Source organism: Hemibagrus wyckioides, linkage group LG26 (assembly GCF_019097595.1).
Source record: "Hemibagrus wyckioides isolate EC202008001 linkage group LG26, SWU_Hwy_1.0, whole genome shotgun sequence".
Lineage (NCBI taxonomy): Eukaryota > Metazoa > Chordata > Actinopteri > Siluriformes > Bagridae > Hemibagrus > Hemibagrus wyckioides.
In genome coordinates, this window is record NC_080735.1 from 22,414,561 (window position 1) to 22,432,540 (window position 17,980).

Below are 17,980 nucleotides of genomic sequence, written 5' to 3' on the forward strand. Positions count from 1 at the left end.
TAGGTCACACATCTGTATCATGATAGATCACACATCTGTATCGTGATAAATCACACATCTGTATCGTGATAGGTCACATCTGTATCGTGATAGGTCACACGTGTATCGTGATAGGTCACATCTGTATCGTGATAGGTCACACGTGTATCGTGATAGGTCACACACGTGTATCGTGATAGGTCACACATCTGTATCGTGATAGGTCACATACGTGTATCGTGATAGGTCACGCATCTGTAATGTGATAGGTCACATACGTGTATTGTGATAGGTCACATCTGTATCGTGATAGATCACACATCTGTATCGTGATAGGTCACACATCTGTATCGTGATAAGTCACACGTGTATCGTGATAGGTCACACATCTGTATCGTGATAGGTCACATGTGTATTGTGAGGTCACACATCTGTATTGTGATAGGTCACACACATGTATCGTGATAGGTCACACATCTGTAAGGTGATAGGTCACATACGTGTATCGTGATAGGTCACGCATCTGTATCGTGATAGGTCACATCTGTATTGTGATAGATCACACTCATGTGTCGTGATAGGTCACACATCTGTATTGTGATAGGTTACACATGTATCGTGATAGGTCACACATCTGTATTGTGATAGGTTACACATGTATCGTGATAGGTCACACATCTGTATTGTGATAGGTTACACATGTATCGTGATAGGTCACACATCTGTATCGTGATAGATCACACATCTGTATCGTGATAGGTCACACATCTGTATTGTGATAGGTCACACATCTGTATTTCTTTGAGTTGATGTGATCTGTGTCAGTGTTTGTTACAGTGGATCTTCACAGTGCTTCACTTCTCCACATGTTCTTATGTTACAGCTTTATTCCAAAATAAATTAAATTCATTATTTTCCTCAAAAATCTACAAACAATATCCCATCAAGGTGGAAGAAGTTTGTTTGAAATCTTTACAAATGTATTAAATATATATATATATATATATATAATGTATACAGCAGGGCTGCAACAATACAGTTACCCCACGGTTCAATACGTACCGCGGTTTTTACCCACGGGTTTCGGTTCGGTTCTGATGGCTTGGCAAAGTTTTTTTCCATTATCCTTTGTTTAGGTGACAGGAACAGGAAGTATGTTAAGAAGGAAAAAAACTGTTTTTAGTTGCAATTCTCTTTATTTTACTTAAATGCAAAAATCAACTTGTACACATTCATAGTGTACTGAAAATAGTGAGATATAAAAATTAGCGCTTTATTACAGGAGAGGAGTTTGGACGGTGCGCTTTATTCCCCAATCCGGTATGTAATGAGCAGTCAGGGTGAGATAACTCTGTAATGACCAGTCACTGTGAGATAACTCTCTGTAATGACCAGTCAGGGTGAGATAACTCTCTGTAATGACCAGTCAGGGTGAGATAACTCTCTGTAATGACCAGTCACTGTGAGATAACTCTCTGTAATGACCAGTCAGGGTGAGATAACTCTCTGTAATGACCAGTCACTGTGAGATAACTCTCTGTAATGACCAGTCAGGGTGAGATAACTCTCTGTAATGACCAGTCACTGTGAGATAACTCTCTGTAATGACCAGTCACTGTGAGATAACTCTCTGTAATGACCAGTCACTGTGAGATAACTCTCTGTAATGACCAGTCAGGGTGAGATAACTCTGTAATGACCAGTCACTGTGAGATAACTCTCTGTAATGACCAGTCAGGGTGAGATAACTCTCTGTAATGACCAGTCAGGGTGAGATAACTCTCTGTAATGACCAGTCACTGTGAGATAACTCTCTGTAATGACCAGTCACTGTGAGATAACTCTCTGTAATGACCAGTCACTGTGAGATAACTCTCTGTAATGACCAGTCAGGGTGAGATAACTCTCTGTAATGACCAGTCACTGTGAGATAACTCTCTGTAATGACCAGTCACTGTGAGATAACTCTCTGTAATGACCAGTCACTGTGAGATAACTCTCTGTAATGACCAGTCAGGGTGAGATAACTCTCTGTAATGACCAGTCAGGGTGAGATAACTCTCTGTAATGACCAGTCAGTGTGAGATAACTCTCTGTAATGACCAGTCACTGTGAGATAACTCTCTGTAATGACCAGTCAGGGTGAGATAACCCTCTGTAATGACCAGTCACTGTGAGATAACTCTCTGTAATGACCAGTCAGGGTGAGATAACCCTCTGTAATGACCAGTCAGGGTGAGATAACTCTATGTAATGACCAGTCACGGTGAGATAACTCTCTGTAATGACCAGTCAGGGTGAGATAACTCTCTGTAATGACCAGTCAGGGTGAGATAACTCTATGTAATGACTAGTCACGGTGAGATAACTCTCTGTAATGACCAGTCAGGGTGAGATAACTCTCTGTAATGACCAGTCACTGTGAGATAACTCTCTGTAATGACCAGTCAGGGTGAGATAACCCTCTGTAATGACCAGTCAGGGTGAGATAACTCTATGTAATGACCAGTCACGGTGAGATAACTCTCTGTAATGACCAGTCACTGTGAGATAACCCTCTGTAATGACCAGTCAGGGTGAGATAACTCTATGTAATGACTAGTCACGGTGAGATAACTCTCTGTAATGACCAGTCAGGGTGAGATAACTCTCTGTAATGACCAGTCAGGGTGAGATAACTCTCTGTAATGACCAGTCACGGTGAGATAACTCTCTGTAATGACCAGTCAGGGTGAGATAACTCTCTGTAATGACCAGTCACTGTGAGATAACCCTCTGTAATGACCAGTCAGGGTGAGATAACTCTATGTAATGACCAGTCACTGTGAGATAACCCTCTGTAATGACCAGTCACTGTGAGATAACCCTCTGTAATGACCAGTCAGGGTGAGATAACTCTATGTAATGACTAGTCACGGTGAGATAACTCTCTGTAATGACCAGTCAGGGTGAGATAACTCTCTGTAATGACCAGTCAGGGTGAGATAACTCTCTGTAATGACCAGTCACGGTGAGATAACTCTCTGTAATGACCAGTCAGGGTGAGATAACTCTCTGTAATGACCAGTCAGGGTGAGATAACTCTCTGTAATGACCAGTCAGGGTGAGATAACTCTCTGTAATGACCAGTCACGGTGAGATAACTCTCTGTAATGACCAGTCAGGGTGAGATAACTCTCTGTAATGACCAGTCACTGTGAGATAACTCTCTGTAATGACCAGTCAGGGTGAGATAACTCTCTGTAATGACCAGTCACTGTGAGATAACTCTCTGTAATGACCAGTCAGGGTGAGATAACTCTCTGTAATGACCAGTCACTGTGAGATAACTCTCTGTAATGACCAGTCACTGTGCGATAACTCTCTGTAATGACCAGTCAGGGTGAGATAACTCTCTGTAATGACCAGTCAGGGTGAGATAACTCTATGTAATGACTAGTCACGGTGAGATAACTCTCTGTAATGACCAGTCAGGGTGAGATAACTCTCTGTAATGACCAGTCAGGGTGAGATAACTCTCTGTAATGACCAGTCACTGTGAGATAACTCTCTGTAATGACCAGTCAGGGTGAGATAACTCTCTGTAATGACCAGTCACTGTGAGATAACTCTCTGTAATGACCAGTCACTGTGCGATAACTCTCTGTAATGACCAGTCAGGGTGAGATAACTCTCTGTAATGACCAGTCAGGGTGAGATAACTCTATGTAATGACTAGTCACGGTGAGATAACTCTCTGTAATGACCAGTCAGGGTGAGATAACTCTCTGTAATGACCAGTCACTGTGAGATAACTCTGTAATGACCAGTCACTGTGCGATAACTCTCTGTAATGACCAGTCACTGTGAGATAACTCTCTGTAATGACCAGTCAGGGTGAGATAACTCTCTGTAATGACCAGTCACTGTGAGATAACTCTCTGTAATGACCAGTCAGGGTGAGATAACTCTCTGTAATGACCAGTCACTGTGAGATAACTCTCTGTAATGACCAGTCACTGTGCGATAACTCTCTGTAATGACCAGTCAGGGTGAGATAACTCTCTGTAATGACCAGTCAGGGTGAGATAACTCTATGTAATGACTAGTCACGGTGAGATAACTCTCTGTAATGACCAGTCAGGGTGAGATAACTCTCTGTAATGACCAGTCACTGTGAGATAACTCTGTAATGACCAGTCACTGTGAGATAACTCTCTGTATTGACCAGTCAGGGTGAGATAACTCTCTGTAATGACCAGTCACTGTGAGATAACTCTCTGTAATGACCAGTCACTGTGAGATAACTCTCTGTAATGACCAGTCACGGTGAGATAACTCTCTGTAATGACCAGTCAGGGTGAGATAACTCTCTGTAATGACCAGTCAGTGTGAGATAACTCTCTGTAATGACCAGTCAGGGTGAGATAACCCTCTGTAATGACCAGTCACTGTGAGATAACTCTCTGTAATGACCAGTCAGGGTGAGATAACCCTCTGTAATGACCAGTCAGGGTGAGATAACTCTATGTAATGACCAGTCACGGTGAGATAACTCTCTGTAATGACCAGTCACTGTGAGATAACCCTCTGTAATGACCAGTCAGGGTGAGATAACTCTATGTAATGACTAGTCACGGTGAGATAACTCTCTGTAATGACCAGTCAGGGTGAGATAACTCTCTGTAATGACCAGTCAGGGTGAGATAACTCTCTGTAATGACCAGTCAGGGTGAGATAACTCTCTGTAATGACCAGTCACGGTGAGATAACTCTCTGTAATGACCAGTCAGGGTGAGATAACTCTCTGTAATGACCAGTCACTGTGAGATAACTCTCTGTAATGACCAGTCAGGGTGAGATAACTCTCTGTAATAACCAGTCACTGTGAGATAACTCTCTGTAATGACCAGTCAGGGTGAGATAACTCTCTGTAATGACCAGTCACTGTGAGATAACTCTCTGTAATGACCAGTCACTGTGAGATAACTCTCTGTAATGACCAGTCAGGGTGAGATAACTCTCTGTAATGACCAGTCAGGGTGAGATAACTCTCTGTAATGACCAGTCACTGTGAGATAACTCTCTGTAATGACCAGTCACTGTGAGATAACCCTCTGTAATGACCAGTCAGGGTGAGATAACTCTCTGTAATGACCAGTCACTGTGAGATAACTCTGTAATGACCAGTCACTGTGAGATAACTCTCTGTATTGACCAGTCACGGTGAGATAACTCTCTGTATTGACCAGTCACGGTGAGATAACTCTCTGTAATGACCAGTCACTGTGAGATAACTCTCTGTAATGACCAGTCAGGGTGAGATAACTCTCTGTAATGACCAGTCACTGTGAGATAACTCTCTGTAATGACCAGTCACTGTGAGATAACTCTCTGTAATGACCAGTCACGGTGAGATAACTCTGTGTAATGACCAGTCACTGTGAGATAACTCTCTGTAATGACCAGTCAGGGTGAGATAACTCTCTGTAATGACCAGTCACTGTGAGATAACTCTGTGTAATGACCAGTCACTGTGAGATAACTCTGTGTAATGACTAGTCAGGGTGAGATAACTCTCTGTAATGACCAGTCAGGGTGAGATAACTCTCTGTAATGACCAGTCACGGTGAGATAACTCTCTGTAATGACCAGTCACTGTGAGATAACTCTGTGTAATGACCAGTCACTGTGAGATAACTCTCTGTAATGACCAGTCAGGGTGAGATAACTCTGTGTAATGACCAGTCACTGTGAGATAACTCTCTGTAATGACCAGTCAGGGTGAGATAACTCTCTGTAATGACCAGTCACGGTGAGATAACTCTCTGTAATGACCAGTCACTGTGAGATAACCCTCTGTAATGACCAGTCACTGTGAGATAACTCTCTGTAATGACCAGTCACTGTGAGATAACCCTCTGTAATGACCAGTCAGGGTGAGATAACTCTATGTAATGACTAGTCACGGTGAGATAACTCTCTGTAATGACCAGTCAGGGTGAGATAACTCTCTGTAATGACCAGTCACGGTGAGATAACTCTCTGTAATGACCAGTCAGGGTGAGATAACTCTCTGTAATGACCAGTCAGGGTGAGATAACTCTCTGTAATGACCAGTCACGGTGAGATAACTCTCTGTAATGACCAGTCAGGGTGAGATAACTCTCTGTAATGACCAGTCACTGTGAGATAACTCTCTGTAATGACCAGTCAGGGTGAGATAACCCTCTGTAATGACCAGTCAGGGTGAGATAACTCTCTGTAATGACCAGTCAGGGTGAGATAACTCTCTGTAATGACCAGCCAGGGTGAGATAACTCTCTGTAATGACCAGTCAGGGTGAGATAACTCTCTGTAATGACCAGTCACTGTGAGATAACTCTCTGTAATGACCAGTCAGGGTGAGATAACTCTCTGTAATGACCAGTCAGGGTGAGATAACTCTCTGTAATGACCAGTCAGGGTGAGATAACTCTCTGTAATAACCAGTCACTGTGAGATAACTCTCTGTAATGACCAGTCAGGGTGAGATAACTCTCTGTAATGACCAGTCACTGTGAGATAACTCTCTGTAATGACCAGTCACTGTGAGATAACTCTCTGTAATGACCAGTCAGGGTGAGATAACTCTCTGTAATGACCAGTCAGGGTGAGATAACTCTCTGTAATGACCAGTCAGGGTGAGATAACTCTCTGTAATGACCAGTCACTGTGAGATAACTCTCTGTAATGACCAGTCACTGTGAGATAACCCTCTGTAATGACCAGTCAGGGTGAGATAACTCTCTGTAATGACCAGTCACTGTGAGATAACTCTGTAATGACCAGTCACTGTGAGATAACTCTCTGTAATGACCAGTCACTGTGAGATAACTCTGTAATGACCAGTCACTGTGAGATAACTCTCTGTAATGACCAGTCATGGTGAGATAACTCTCTGTATTGACCAGCCACGGTGAGATAACTCTCTGTAATGACCAGTCACTGTGAGATAACTCTCTGTAATGACCAGTCAGGGTGAGATAACTCTCTGTAATGACCAGTCACGGTGAGATAACTCTCTGTAATGACCAGTCAGGGTGAGATAACTCTCTGTAATGACCAGTCACGGTGAGATAACTCTATTTAATGACCAGTCACTGTGAGATAACTCTCTGTAATGACCAGTCAGGGTGAGATAACTCTCTGTAATGACCAGTCACGGTGAGATAACTCTCTGTAATGACCAGTCACTGTGAGATAACCCTCTGTAATGACCAGTCAGGGTGAGATAACTCTATGTAATGACCAGTCAGGGTGAGATAACTCTCTGTAATGACCAGTCACTGTGAGATAACTCTCTGTAATGACCAGTCAGGGTGAGATAACTCTCTGTAATGACCAGTCAGGGTGAGATAACTCTATGTAATGACTAGTCACGGTGAGATAACTCTCTGTAATGACCAGTCACGGTGAGATAACTCTCTGTAATGACCAGTCAGGGTGAGATAACTCTGTGTAATGACCAGTCACTGTGAGATAACTCTCTGTAATGACCAGTCAGGGTGAGATAACTCTCTGTAATGACCAGTCACGGTGAGATAACTCTCTGTAATGACCAGTCACTGTGAGATAACTCTCTGTAATGACCAGTCAGGGTGAGATAACTCTCTGTAATGACCAGTCAGGGTGAGATAACTCTCTGTAATAACCAGTCACTGTGAGATAACTCTCTGTAATGACCAGTCACTGTGAGATAACTCTCTGTAATGACCAGTCACTGTGAGATAACTCTCTGTAATGACCAGTCACTGTGAGATAACTCTCTGTAATGACCAGTCAGGGTGAGATAACTCTCTGTATTGACCAGCCACGGTGAGATAACTCTCTGTAATGACCAGTCACTGTGAGATAACTCTCTGTAATGACCAGTCAGGGTGAGATAACTCTCTGTAATGACCAGTCAGGGTGAGATAACTCTCTGTAATGACCAGTCAGGGTGAGATAACTCTCTGTAATGACCAGTCAGGGTGAGATAACTCTCTGTAATGACCAGTCAGGGTGAGATAACTCTCTGTAATGACCAGTCAGGGTGAGATAACTCTCTGTAATGACCAGTCAGGGTGAGATAACTCTCTGTAATGACCAGTCAGGGTGAGATAACTCTCTGTTACCCCTGAGGTCCAGCTATTTGTTATTAGAGCATATCTCTGTGCTTTAGCCGATTCAGTTTAGATTTTTTTGCGTGTTTTTTCATAGAGGTCAGGAGAAAAGTCTGTGTCAGTGGTGTGTAACACGGTTCACTTTTATAAGTTGCTGAAAGCCCACATCACCCATCACAGAAAACGGCTGCAAATCTTTAGCAATTATTATATTATAATTATTTTTGTGTCTCTCTGAACCAGTTGTGTCTGAATGCTGGAAGGAATCAGATAGGGGACTGTGGTTTTTTGGGTTCCTGTGTTCCCTGCTCTGCCCTCCTGCTTCCACACAGTGATATCTCTGGGTGATGGAGCTGCAGATGTGTGGTCATGTTGAAGTATTTCCATGTCAGTAACTCGTGTGGAACGGCGCTTAAACACAGACATGTTTTTGTTTAGTGTTTTTGTTTCATCTCCATCATAGTCCACAACAAATCCGAAATCTTCCCACACCAACCTCCTAAGACCTGAGCTTGCATTTTAGATTTCTTCTACCTATTTGGGGTTAGGAGGAACCAATAAATATAATAACCAGATATTATCTTTGAACATGAAGCCACTTATTTTTGTGTACAACAGGTTCCAGTTACAAAGAATGAAGTATTATGGTGCACACAACCAAAAATGTGATGTCCTCATATGAGGACGCCAGGTTGTAGGAGGTTAAAGACAGTGCTGCTTCCTCGTGTTCCTGTCTCACTTCACCTCTCTCCAGGGTTAGAGTGAAATCTGACACCAGCATCGCTAGCATGGTCACCGCCCCTAACTTTAGTGCTCACTGATTGGATATTTACTTGCGGGGAGGAGTGTCTGTCTCAGCGTGTAGACATACAGTACAGGAAAACACAAACAGGAAGTTCAGAGAGTAATAAACACAAACAGGAAGTTCAGAGAGTAATAAACACAAACAGGAAGTTCAGAGAGTAATAAACACACACAGGAAGTTCAGAGAGTAATAAACACAAACAGGAGGTACAGAGAGTAATAAACACAAACAGGAAGTTCAGAGAGTAATAAACACAAACAGGAAGTTCAGAGAGTAATAAACACAAACAGGAAGTTCAGAGAGTAATAAACACAAACAGGAAGTTCAGAGAGTAATAAACACAAACAGGAAGTTCAGAGAGTAATAAACACACACAGGAAGTTCAGAGAGTAATAAACACATGGTTATTATTGTTTTAAGAAAAAACTGAAAAAACCGCGGTTCACATACGTGTACTGAACCGTGGAGATCGTACCGAACGCTTCAATATTATATTGAGTATTGTGGCATCCCTAGTATATAGGGGTGCTCTGATCAGGATTTTTGTGGCCGATCTCCGATCACTAGCAGCTGTATTGACTGATACCGATTACAGGGTCTATTTCAAGCCTTATCATATAGCATTATTTAGTAAACTATATTTAACAACAATGTAAATTAAGTATTGAAATTACGAGAAGAGGAATATCATGAATTGATAACTGTATTTATTGGCAAGCAACACATGCAACGTGTCAACTTAAAACATCTTAAAACTAGAAAACAGCCTGTGATTGGTCAGTAATTGGGAACAGCCTAGAGCTGGACAAATACAACTTTCCTGTAGATTATATAAAAATGAATAAAATAACAGACAGAACAAACAGAGTCTAACTAGAGATTAACTGATGTTATGTTGTCCTTCATAAGGCTGTGGACATGTGTAAACACTGTGGTGTAACTCAGGGGCATTTCTAGGATTTATAAACACCAGGGGCATCTGTTCTGGTCCATTGTTCCCCTGAGTCATGTCTGTAATGTCTGTAAGCACTTTAACAGTTTATATTTTAGATCTATCTTTAGGATTATTTAATTTTTTTAATTGGCGTCGCGCTCAAGAGCTGTAAGGTGTTTATTCACGTGGTGTGAAAGCAGCACTGTGCAGACCGATAGGTGTAGGACATTACAGTATCGCGAGAGCGGTTCTAGAGCATATACCAGTGCACACTCTTGCGGTATTTTGGCGTGTGTGTGTGTGTGTGTGTGTGTGTGAGTGCGCGCATGCGGAGTGAGTGGCGCTTGAGTTGCTGAACTATGTAGAATTGCCAGACCAGTGAAGCCATTTTAGCAGCGCGCAAAAAAAAAAATTGTGTCATCTGATTGGCTTTTCTAGATCGGCCATCATAGAGACTGCCGAGCAAACTTCCCAGAGCAATTATCGGCCGATTATGATCAGTGACCGATCAATCAGAGCACTCCTACTAGTATACAGTACATATATATATATATATACTTCAATCAGGCCTGTATGGTAGAGTGACCAGACGGAAGACATTCCTCAGTAAAAGGCACATGACCGTCCACCTGGAGTTTGCCAAAAGGCACCTGAAGGATTCTTAGACCATGAGAAACAAAATTCTCTGGTCTGATGAAACAAAGATTGAACTCTTTGGCCTGAATGGCAAGCGTTATGTCTGGAGGACACCGGGCACCGGTCATCACCTGGCCAATATCATCCCTACAGTGAAGCATGGTGGTGGCAGCATCATGCTGTGAGGATGTTTTTCAGCAGCAGGAATTGGGAGACTGGTCAGGATGGAGGGAAAGATGAATGCAGCAATGTACAGAGACATCCTAGATGAAAACCTGCTCCAGAGCGCTCTGGACCTGACCCTAAGCACACAGCCAAGATAACAAAGGAGTGGCTACGGGACAACTCTGTAAATGTCCTTGAGTGACCCAGCCAGAGCCCAGACCTAAACTCGAGTGAACATCTCTGGAGAGATCTAAAAATGTTTGTGCGGTGACGCTCCCCATCCAGCCTGATGGAGCTGGAGAGGTCCTGCAAAGAAGAATGGGAAAAACTGCCCAAAAATAGGTGTCCAGCTTGTAGCATCATACTGAAAAACACTTGAGGATGTAATTGGTGCTAAAGGAGCTTCACCAAAGAATTGAGTAAAGGCTGTGAATACTGTACATGTGATTTTTTATATTTAATACATTTGTAAAGATTTCAAACAAACTTCTTCCACCTTGATGGGATATTGTTTGTAGATTCTTGAGGAAAATAATGAATTTAATTTATTTTGGAATAAAGCTGTAACATAAGAACATGTGGAGAAGTGAAGCACTGTGAAGACTTTCTCCAGATCCACTGTATCCTCACATGTTTTCAGTTCAGAGACGATGCAGAGTCTGTAATCATTCCAGTAATCATTCTTTACCTGTTGAGAAAAACCTGTGTTCAGGTACTGAACTTCTCTGTTCAATTCAACGAGTCAGGTCACAAAATTCAGTACTGGAAAATAATTCCAATGTAACACCTGACCTGCTCCAGGGTGAGCAGGAACATGGAAGAAGAAAGGATCTGCTCATGATCCTATAGAGAAGAGCTGACGTGTGAAACCTGTTGCTGCTGCTGGAGTCACGTCTTGGGCTTCAGGAACACACTCACTGATCTTCACTCATGATGGAGCAGCAGAATGAACTCAGACGTCTACAGGAACGTGTTCAGTCTGATCATCTACAGGAACATGTTCAGTCTGATCATCTACAGGAACATGTTCAGTCTGATCATCTACAGGAACATGTTCAGTCTGATCATCTACAGAGAAACATGTTCAGTCTGATCATCTACAGGAACGCGTTCAGTCTGATCATCTACAGGAACGTGTTCAGTCTGATCATCTACAGGAACATGTTCAGTCTGATCATCTACAGGAACGCGTTCAGTCTGATCATCTACAGGAACATGTTCAGTCTGATCATCTACAGGAACGTGTTCAGTCTGATCATCTACAGGAACGTGTTCAGTCTGATCATCTACAGGAACGTGTTCAGTCTGATCATCTACAGGAACGTGTTCAGTCTGATCATCTACAGGAACGCGTTCAGTCTGATCATCTACAGGAACGCGTTCAGTCTGATCATCTACAGGAACGTGTTCAGTCTGATCATCTACAGGAACGTGTTCAGTCTGATCATCTACAGAGAAACATGTTCAGTCTGATCATCTACAGAGAAACATGTTCAGTCTGATCATCTACAGGAACATGTTCAGTCTGATCATCTACAGGAACATGTTCAGTCTGATCATCTACAGGAACATGTTCAGTCTGATCATCTACAGGAACATGTTCAGTCTGATCATCTACAGGAACGTGTTCAGTCTGATCATCTACAGGAACATGTTCAGTCTGATCATCTACAGGAACATGTTCAGTCTGATCATCTACAGGAACATGTTCAGTCTGATCATCTACAGGAACGCGTTCAGTCTGATCATCTACAGGAACATGTTCAGTCTGATCATCTACAGAGAAACATGTTCAGTCTGATCATCTACAGGAACATGTTCAGTCTGATCATCTACAGAGAAACATGTTCAGTCTGATCATCTACAGAGAAACATGTTCAGTCTGATCATCTACAGGAACATGTTCAGTCTGATCATCTACAGGAACGCGTTCAGTCTGATCATCTACAGGAACGTGTTCAGTCTGATCATCTACAGGAACGCGTTCAGTCTGATCATCTACAGGAACGTGTTCAGTCTGATCATCTACAGGAACATGTTCAGTCTGATCATCTACAGGAACATGTTCAGTCTGATCATCTACAGAGAAACATGTTCAGTCTGATCATCTACAGGAACATGTTCAGTCTGATCATCTACAGGAACGCGTTCAGTCTGATCATCTACAGGAACGTGTTCAGTCTGATCATCTACAGGAACGCGTTCAGTCTGATCATCTACAGGAACGTGTTCAGTCTGATCATCTACAGGAACATGTTCAGTCTGATCATCTACAGGAACATGTTCAGTCTGATCATCTACAGGAACATGTTCAGTCTGATCATCTACAGGAACGTGTTCAGTCTGATCATCTACAGGAACATGTTCAGTCTGATCATCTACAGGAACATGTTCAGTCTGATCATCTACAGGAACGTGTTCAGTCTGATCATCTACAGGAACGTGTTCAGTCTGATCATCTACAGGAACATGTTCAGTCTGATCATCTACAGAGAAACGTGTTCAGTCTGATCATCTACAGGAACATGTTCAGTCTGATCATCTACAGGAACATGTTCAGTCTGATCATCTACAGAGAAACGTGTTCAGTCTGATCATCTACAGAGAAACGTGTTCAGTCTGATCATCTACAGGAACATGTTCAGTCTGATCATCTACAGGAACATGTTCAGTCTGATCATCTACAGGAACATGTTCAGTCTGATCATCTACAGAGAAACATGTTCAGTCTGATCATCTACAGAGAAACGTGTTCAGTCTGATCATCTACAGAGAAACGTGTTCAGTCTGATCATCTACAGGAACGTGTTCAGTCTGATCATCTACAGGAACATGTTCAGTCTGATCATCTACAGGAACATGTTCAGTCTGATCATCTACAGGAACGCGTTCAGTCTGATCATCTACAGAGAAACGTGTTCAGTCTGATCATCTACAGGAACATGTTCAGTCTGATCATCTACAGGAACATGTTCAGTCTGATCATCTACAGGAACATGTTCAGTCTGATCATCTACAGAGAAACGTGTTCAGTCTGATCATCTACAGGAACGTGTTCAGTCTGATCATCTACAGGAACATGTTCAGTCTGATCATCTACAGAGAAACATGTTCAGTCTGATCATCTACAGGAACATGTTCAGTCTGATCATCTACAGAGAAACATGTTCAGTCTGATCATCTACAGGAATGCGTTCAGTCTGATCATCTACAGGAACATATTCAGTCTGATCATCTACAGGAACATGTTCAGTCTGATCATCTACAGGAACGTGTTCAGTCTGATCATCTACAGAGAAACGTGTTCAGTCTGATCATCTACAGGAACATGTTCAGTCTGATCATCTACAGAGAAACATTCAGTCTGATCATCTACAGGAACGTGTTCAGTCTGATCATCTACAGGAACCTGTTCAGTCTGATCATCTACAGGAACATGTTCAGTCTGATCATCTACAGAGAAACATTCAGTCTGATCATCTACAGGAACATGTTCAGTCTGATCATCTACAGGAACGTGTTCAGTCTGATCATCTACAGAGAAACATTCAGTCTGATCATCTACAGGAACGTGTTCAGTCTGATCATCTACAGGAACGTGTTCAGTCTGATCATCTACAGAGAAACATTCAGTCTGATCATCTACAGGAACGTGTTCAGTCTGATCATCTACAGGAACGTGTTCAGTCTGATCATCTACAGGAACGTGTTCAGTCTGATCATCTACAGGAACGTGTTCAGTCTGATCATCTACAGGAACATGTTCAGTCTGATCATCTACAGGAACGTGTTCAGTCTGATCATCTACAGGAACGTGTTCAGTCTGATCATCTACAGGAACGTGTTCAGTCTGATCATCTACAGGAACGTGTTCAGTCTGATCATCTACAGGAACGTGTTCAGTCTGATCATCTACAGAGAAACGTGTTCAGTCTGATCATCTACAGGAACATGTTCAGTCTGATCATCTACAGAGAAACGTGTTCAGTCTGATCATCTACAGGAACATGTTCAGTCTGATCATCTACAGGAACGTGTTCAGTCTGATCATCTACAGGAACGTGTTCAGTCTGATCATCTACAGGAACATGTTCAGTCTGATCATCTACAGAGAAACGTGTTCAGTCTGATCATCTACAGGAACATGTTCAGTCTGATCATCTACAGGAACGTGTTCAGTCTGATCATCTACAGGAACATGTTCAGTCTGATCATCTACAGAGAAACATTCAGTCTGATCATCTACAGGAACATGTTCAGTCTGATCATCTACAGAGAAACATTCAGTCTGATCTGGAGGAACTTCATCAATGATCTAAACACACACTGACTCACTACACACCACTCCATCAGGGGACAGTGGAAGGTTTCAGACTGAAGCAGTCCATCAGCAGACCTGAGCTCCTCCTCCTGAGTTATAGACCTGAGCTCCTCCTCCTGAGTTATAGACCTGAGCTCCTCCTCCATCACAGAAATGTGTAGAGATAAAGTTTATATTTTTTTTCTAAAATAATTAAAATATCATTAGAAGGTCTTAAATCTGTTCAGGAAACACAGTGACGCTGAGCTGAAGATTTAGTTTTCTTTGACTATAATGATAATCCTAAAGCCTTAATAAGTGGTGTGTGTGTGTGTGTGTGTGTGTGTGTGTGTCAGGTGTGGTCATGGCTGCGTGTGGCTCCGACACGGTGCACTACATCCGTCTGCAGAACGCTAGTGAGTGTGTGTTAGAGTCTCTGCGGTCTCAGCGGCGTGACGGCGTGTTCTGTGACGTGACGGTGCGGATCCAGGACGCGTCTCTGCGTGCTCACGCCTGCGTGCTGGCAGCCGGAAGCCCGTTCTTCCAGGACAAACTGCTGCTGGGCCACTCGGAGATCAGCGTTCCGCCCCTGGTGCCGGCCGACGCCGTGCTGCAGCTGGTGGATTTCCTGTACAGTGGCTCCATGGTGCTGCTGCGCTCGCAGGCCCTACGCATGCTCACCGCCGCCAGCATCCTGCAGATCAAGAGCGTCATCGACGAGTGCACGCAGATCATCTCTGCCTCCGCCAACCACAAACAGGCTGCCGCCGCCGCCGCCGCTGCCGCCGCCAAGGCCCGGGGCTCGCAGGAGGGTGGGGCAGTGGGAGGTGCCATGACTGGGTTTGGATACACCATGGAGGAGTGTGGTGAAGTCACGTCAGAAAGCACAGAGCAGCCGAGTACACACTTCATCTCACATCAAGCAGGACTGCAGACAGGTAGCGCGCACACACAAACACACACACACACAAACACGCACACACACAAACACGCACGCACACAAACACACACACACACAAACACGCACGCACACAAACACACACACACACAAACACGCACGCACACAAACACACACACACACAAACACGCACGCACACACACACAAACACGCACGCACACAAACACACACAGACGCACGCACACAAACACGCACACACACAAACACACACACACACAAACACACACAAACACGCACACACACAAACACGCACACACACAAACACACACACACACAAACACACACAAACACGCACACACACACACTGGGCTCTGCACACTAAACCTTCACCTGACTCTGTCATAGCCCTAGACACCCCCACACCTAGTACTCTGTACCTGAGAGCCACTACACACACTGCACTACATGCATAGCCTGTGCGTTGCAAATACACTTACCTGAATAACATGCTGGCACCTAGACCTGCACCTGAATAGCATCAATGCGTACCTAGACCTGGGCACTTACCTGAATAGCATGCGTACCTGGAGCCACCACCTGAAATAGCAACCACCCACCCTGGAATACTGCACACACCCCTGAAACCTCAGCACACTTGTACCTGGGCACAGACACACCTGAACCTGGAATACGCTACCACTGGCTACCTGAATAGCATGCGGCCTGCGGAAACTCTTGCCCACGGGACCTGGAGCCACCTTCTACCTGAGACAACATGGCTTGGCACACTGAAATACATTGACACACACTGAAATAACATACACACACTGAATAACGACCTGCCTAGAGCCTGCACACTAGACTGAATAGCCTGCACACACTGAATAACGCACATGCACCTGGAGTACACACACACCCCTGAATATGTATGCGTACCTAGACATACACCCCTGCCTAGAATACACGTGCTTGCCCTGGAGACACACACCTGAATAATGGCTTGCCTGGAGCCACACCTGAATAGCATGCGCCCACCTTTGAAACACACCTTGCCTGACACCATTGTGTGCACACAAACCCACACTGAATAACAGCACACACCTGAATGCACACCTGAATACTACCACTTGCAGAACCTGCACACACACTGAATAACAGCCCACACACTGAATAAACGGCCTGCACGTCTAGAATATGCACATACCTGCACTAGTCAAGCCACACCTACACCTGAATACACATGCGCGAATATGTAGCGTACCTGAATCATTGTGCCTGGAGCGCACACACCTGGAATATACACTACTGCCTAAGAGCTCATGCGTGTGTTGCCTGGAATAAGCAGCACACCTGCACCGAATAACGGCCTGCCACTGAATAACATTGCACACACCTGGGCCACGCACACACACCCTGGAATAGCATGCCCTGGCCTGGATCTTAGCATGCGCCTAGACTGCCACCACCCACAGAATATACCTACCTAGAATAAGCATGCGTACCTAGAATAACATGCTGGCCTGAGAGCCCTGAATACATGCGTACCCCTGAATGCGTATGCATGCTGTAAGCACCTGAACCCACCACCACCACCTAGAAAGATATGCTTTGTACCTGAATAAGCAGCTGCTGGACCTGCGTGCCTGAGCCTTACAGCACCTGAACACCTAGACCTGCTTTGACCACTAGACCTAGATAGCATGCCCTTTGAATACTGTGCCTGAGCCTGAATACCTTGCAGACACCTAGACACACCTGACAATAACAAATGCCTTGCACCTGGAATAGCACGACCTTTGCAGACCTGAACTGTGACGCACACACACCTGAATAAGCTGCACGAGCCTTGAGACACACCTGAATAACTGGAGTGCGTGGCCTGGAAGGCCTGAATGCTGCATGCCCAGCTGGCACTGAACCAGCATGCGTGCACTGAATAACAACGTGGCCCTTGGAGGCCTGAACAGGCCAATGCTTGTACCCTGAGCCTTTGAATAACGTAGCATGCCACCTGAATAACGTAGCATGCGTACTAGAGCGCCTGCACCCCTAGAGCAAGCGCACCTGAGACCTGGGTGCACTAGAGCCACGCACACCTGGGCTACACTTTGTGCGACACTCTGTGCTTACCTTGCAGCCT

General features: G+C 44.1%; 1 protein-coding gene across 2 annotated transcripts in view; it reads left to right on the forward strand.

Moving 5' to 3' along the window:
* zbtb45 (zinc finger and BTB domain containing 45) overlaps nucleotides 1–17,980 on the forward strand; it is a 73,581-nt gene that overhangs the window by 2,004 nt on the left and 53,597 nt on the right. For both annotated transcript variants that reach the window (XM_058380144.1, XM_058380145.1), the window contains exon 2: nucleotides 15,299–15,880. In XM_058380144.1, the coding sequence (XP_058236127.1) occupies nucleotides 15,307–15,880 (574 nt within the window). In that variant the 5' untranslated portion in view covers nucleotides 15,299–15,306. The remainder of the gene's footprint in view (nucleotides 1–15,298; nucleotides 15,881–17,980) is intronic.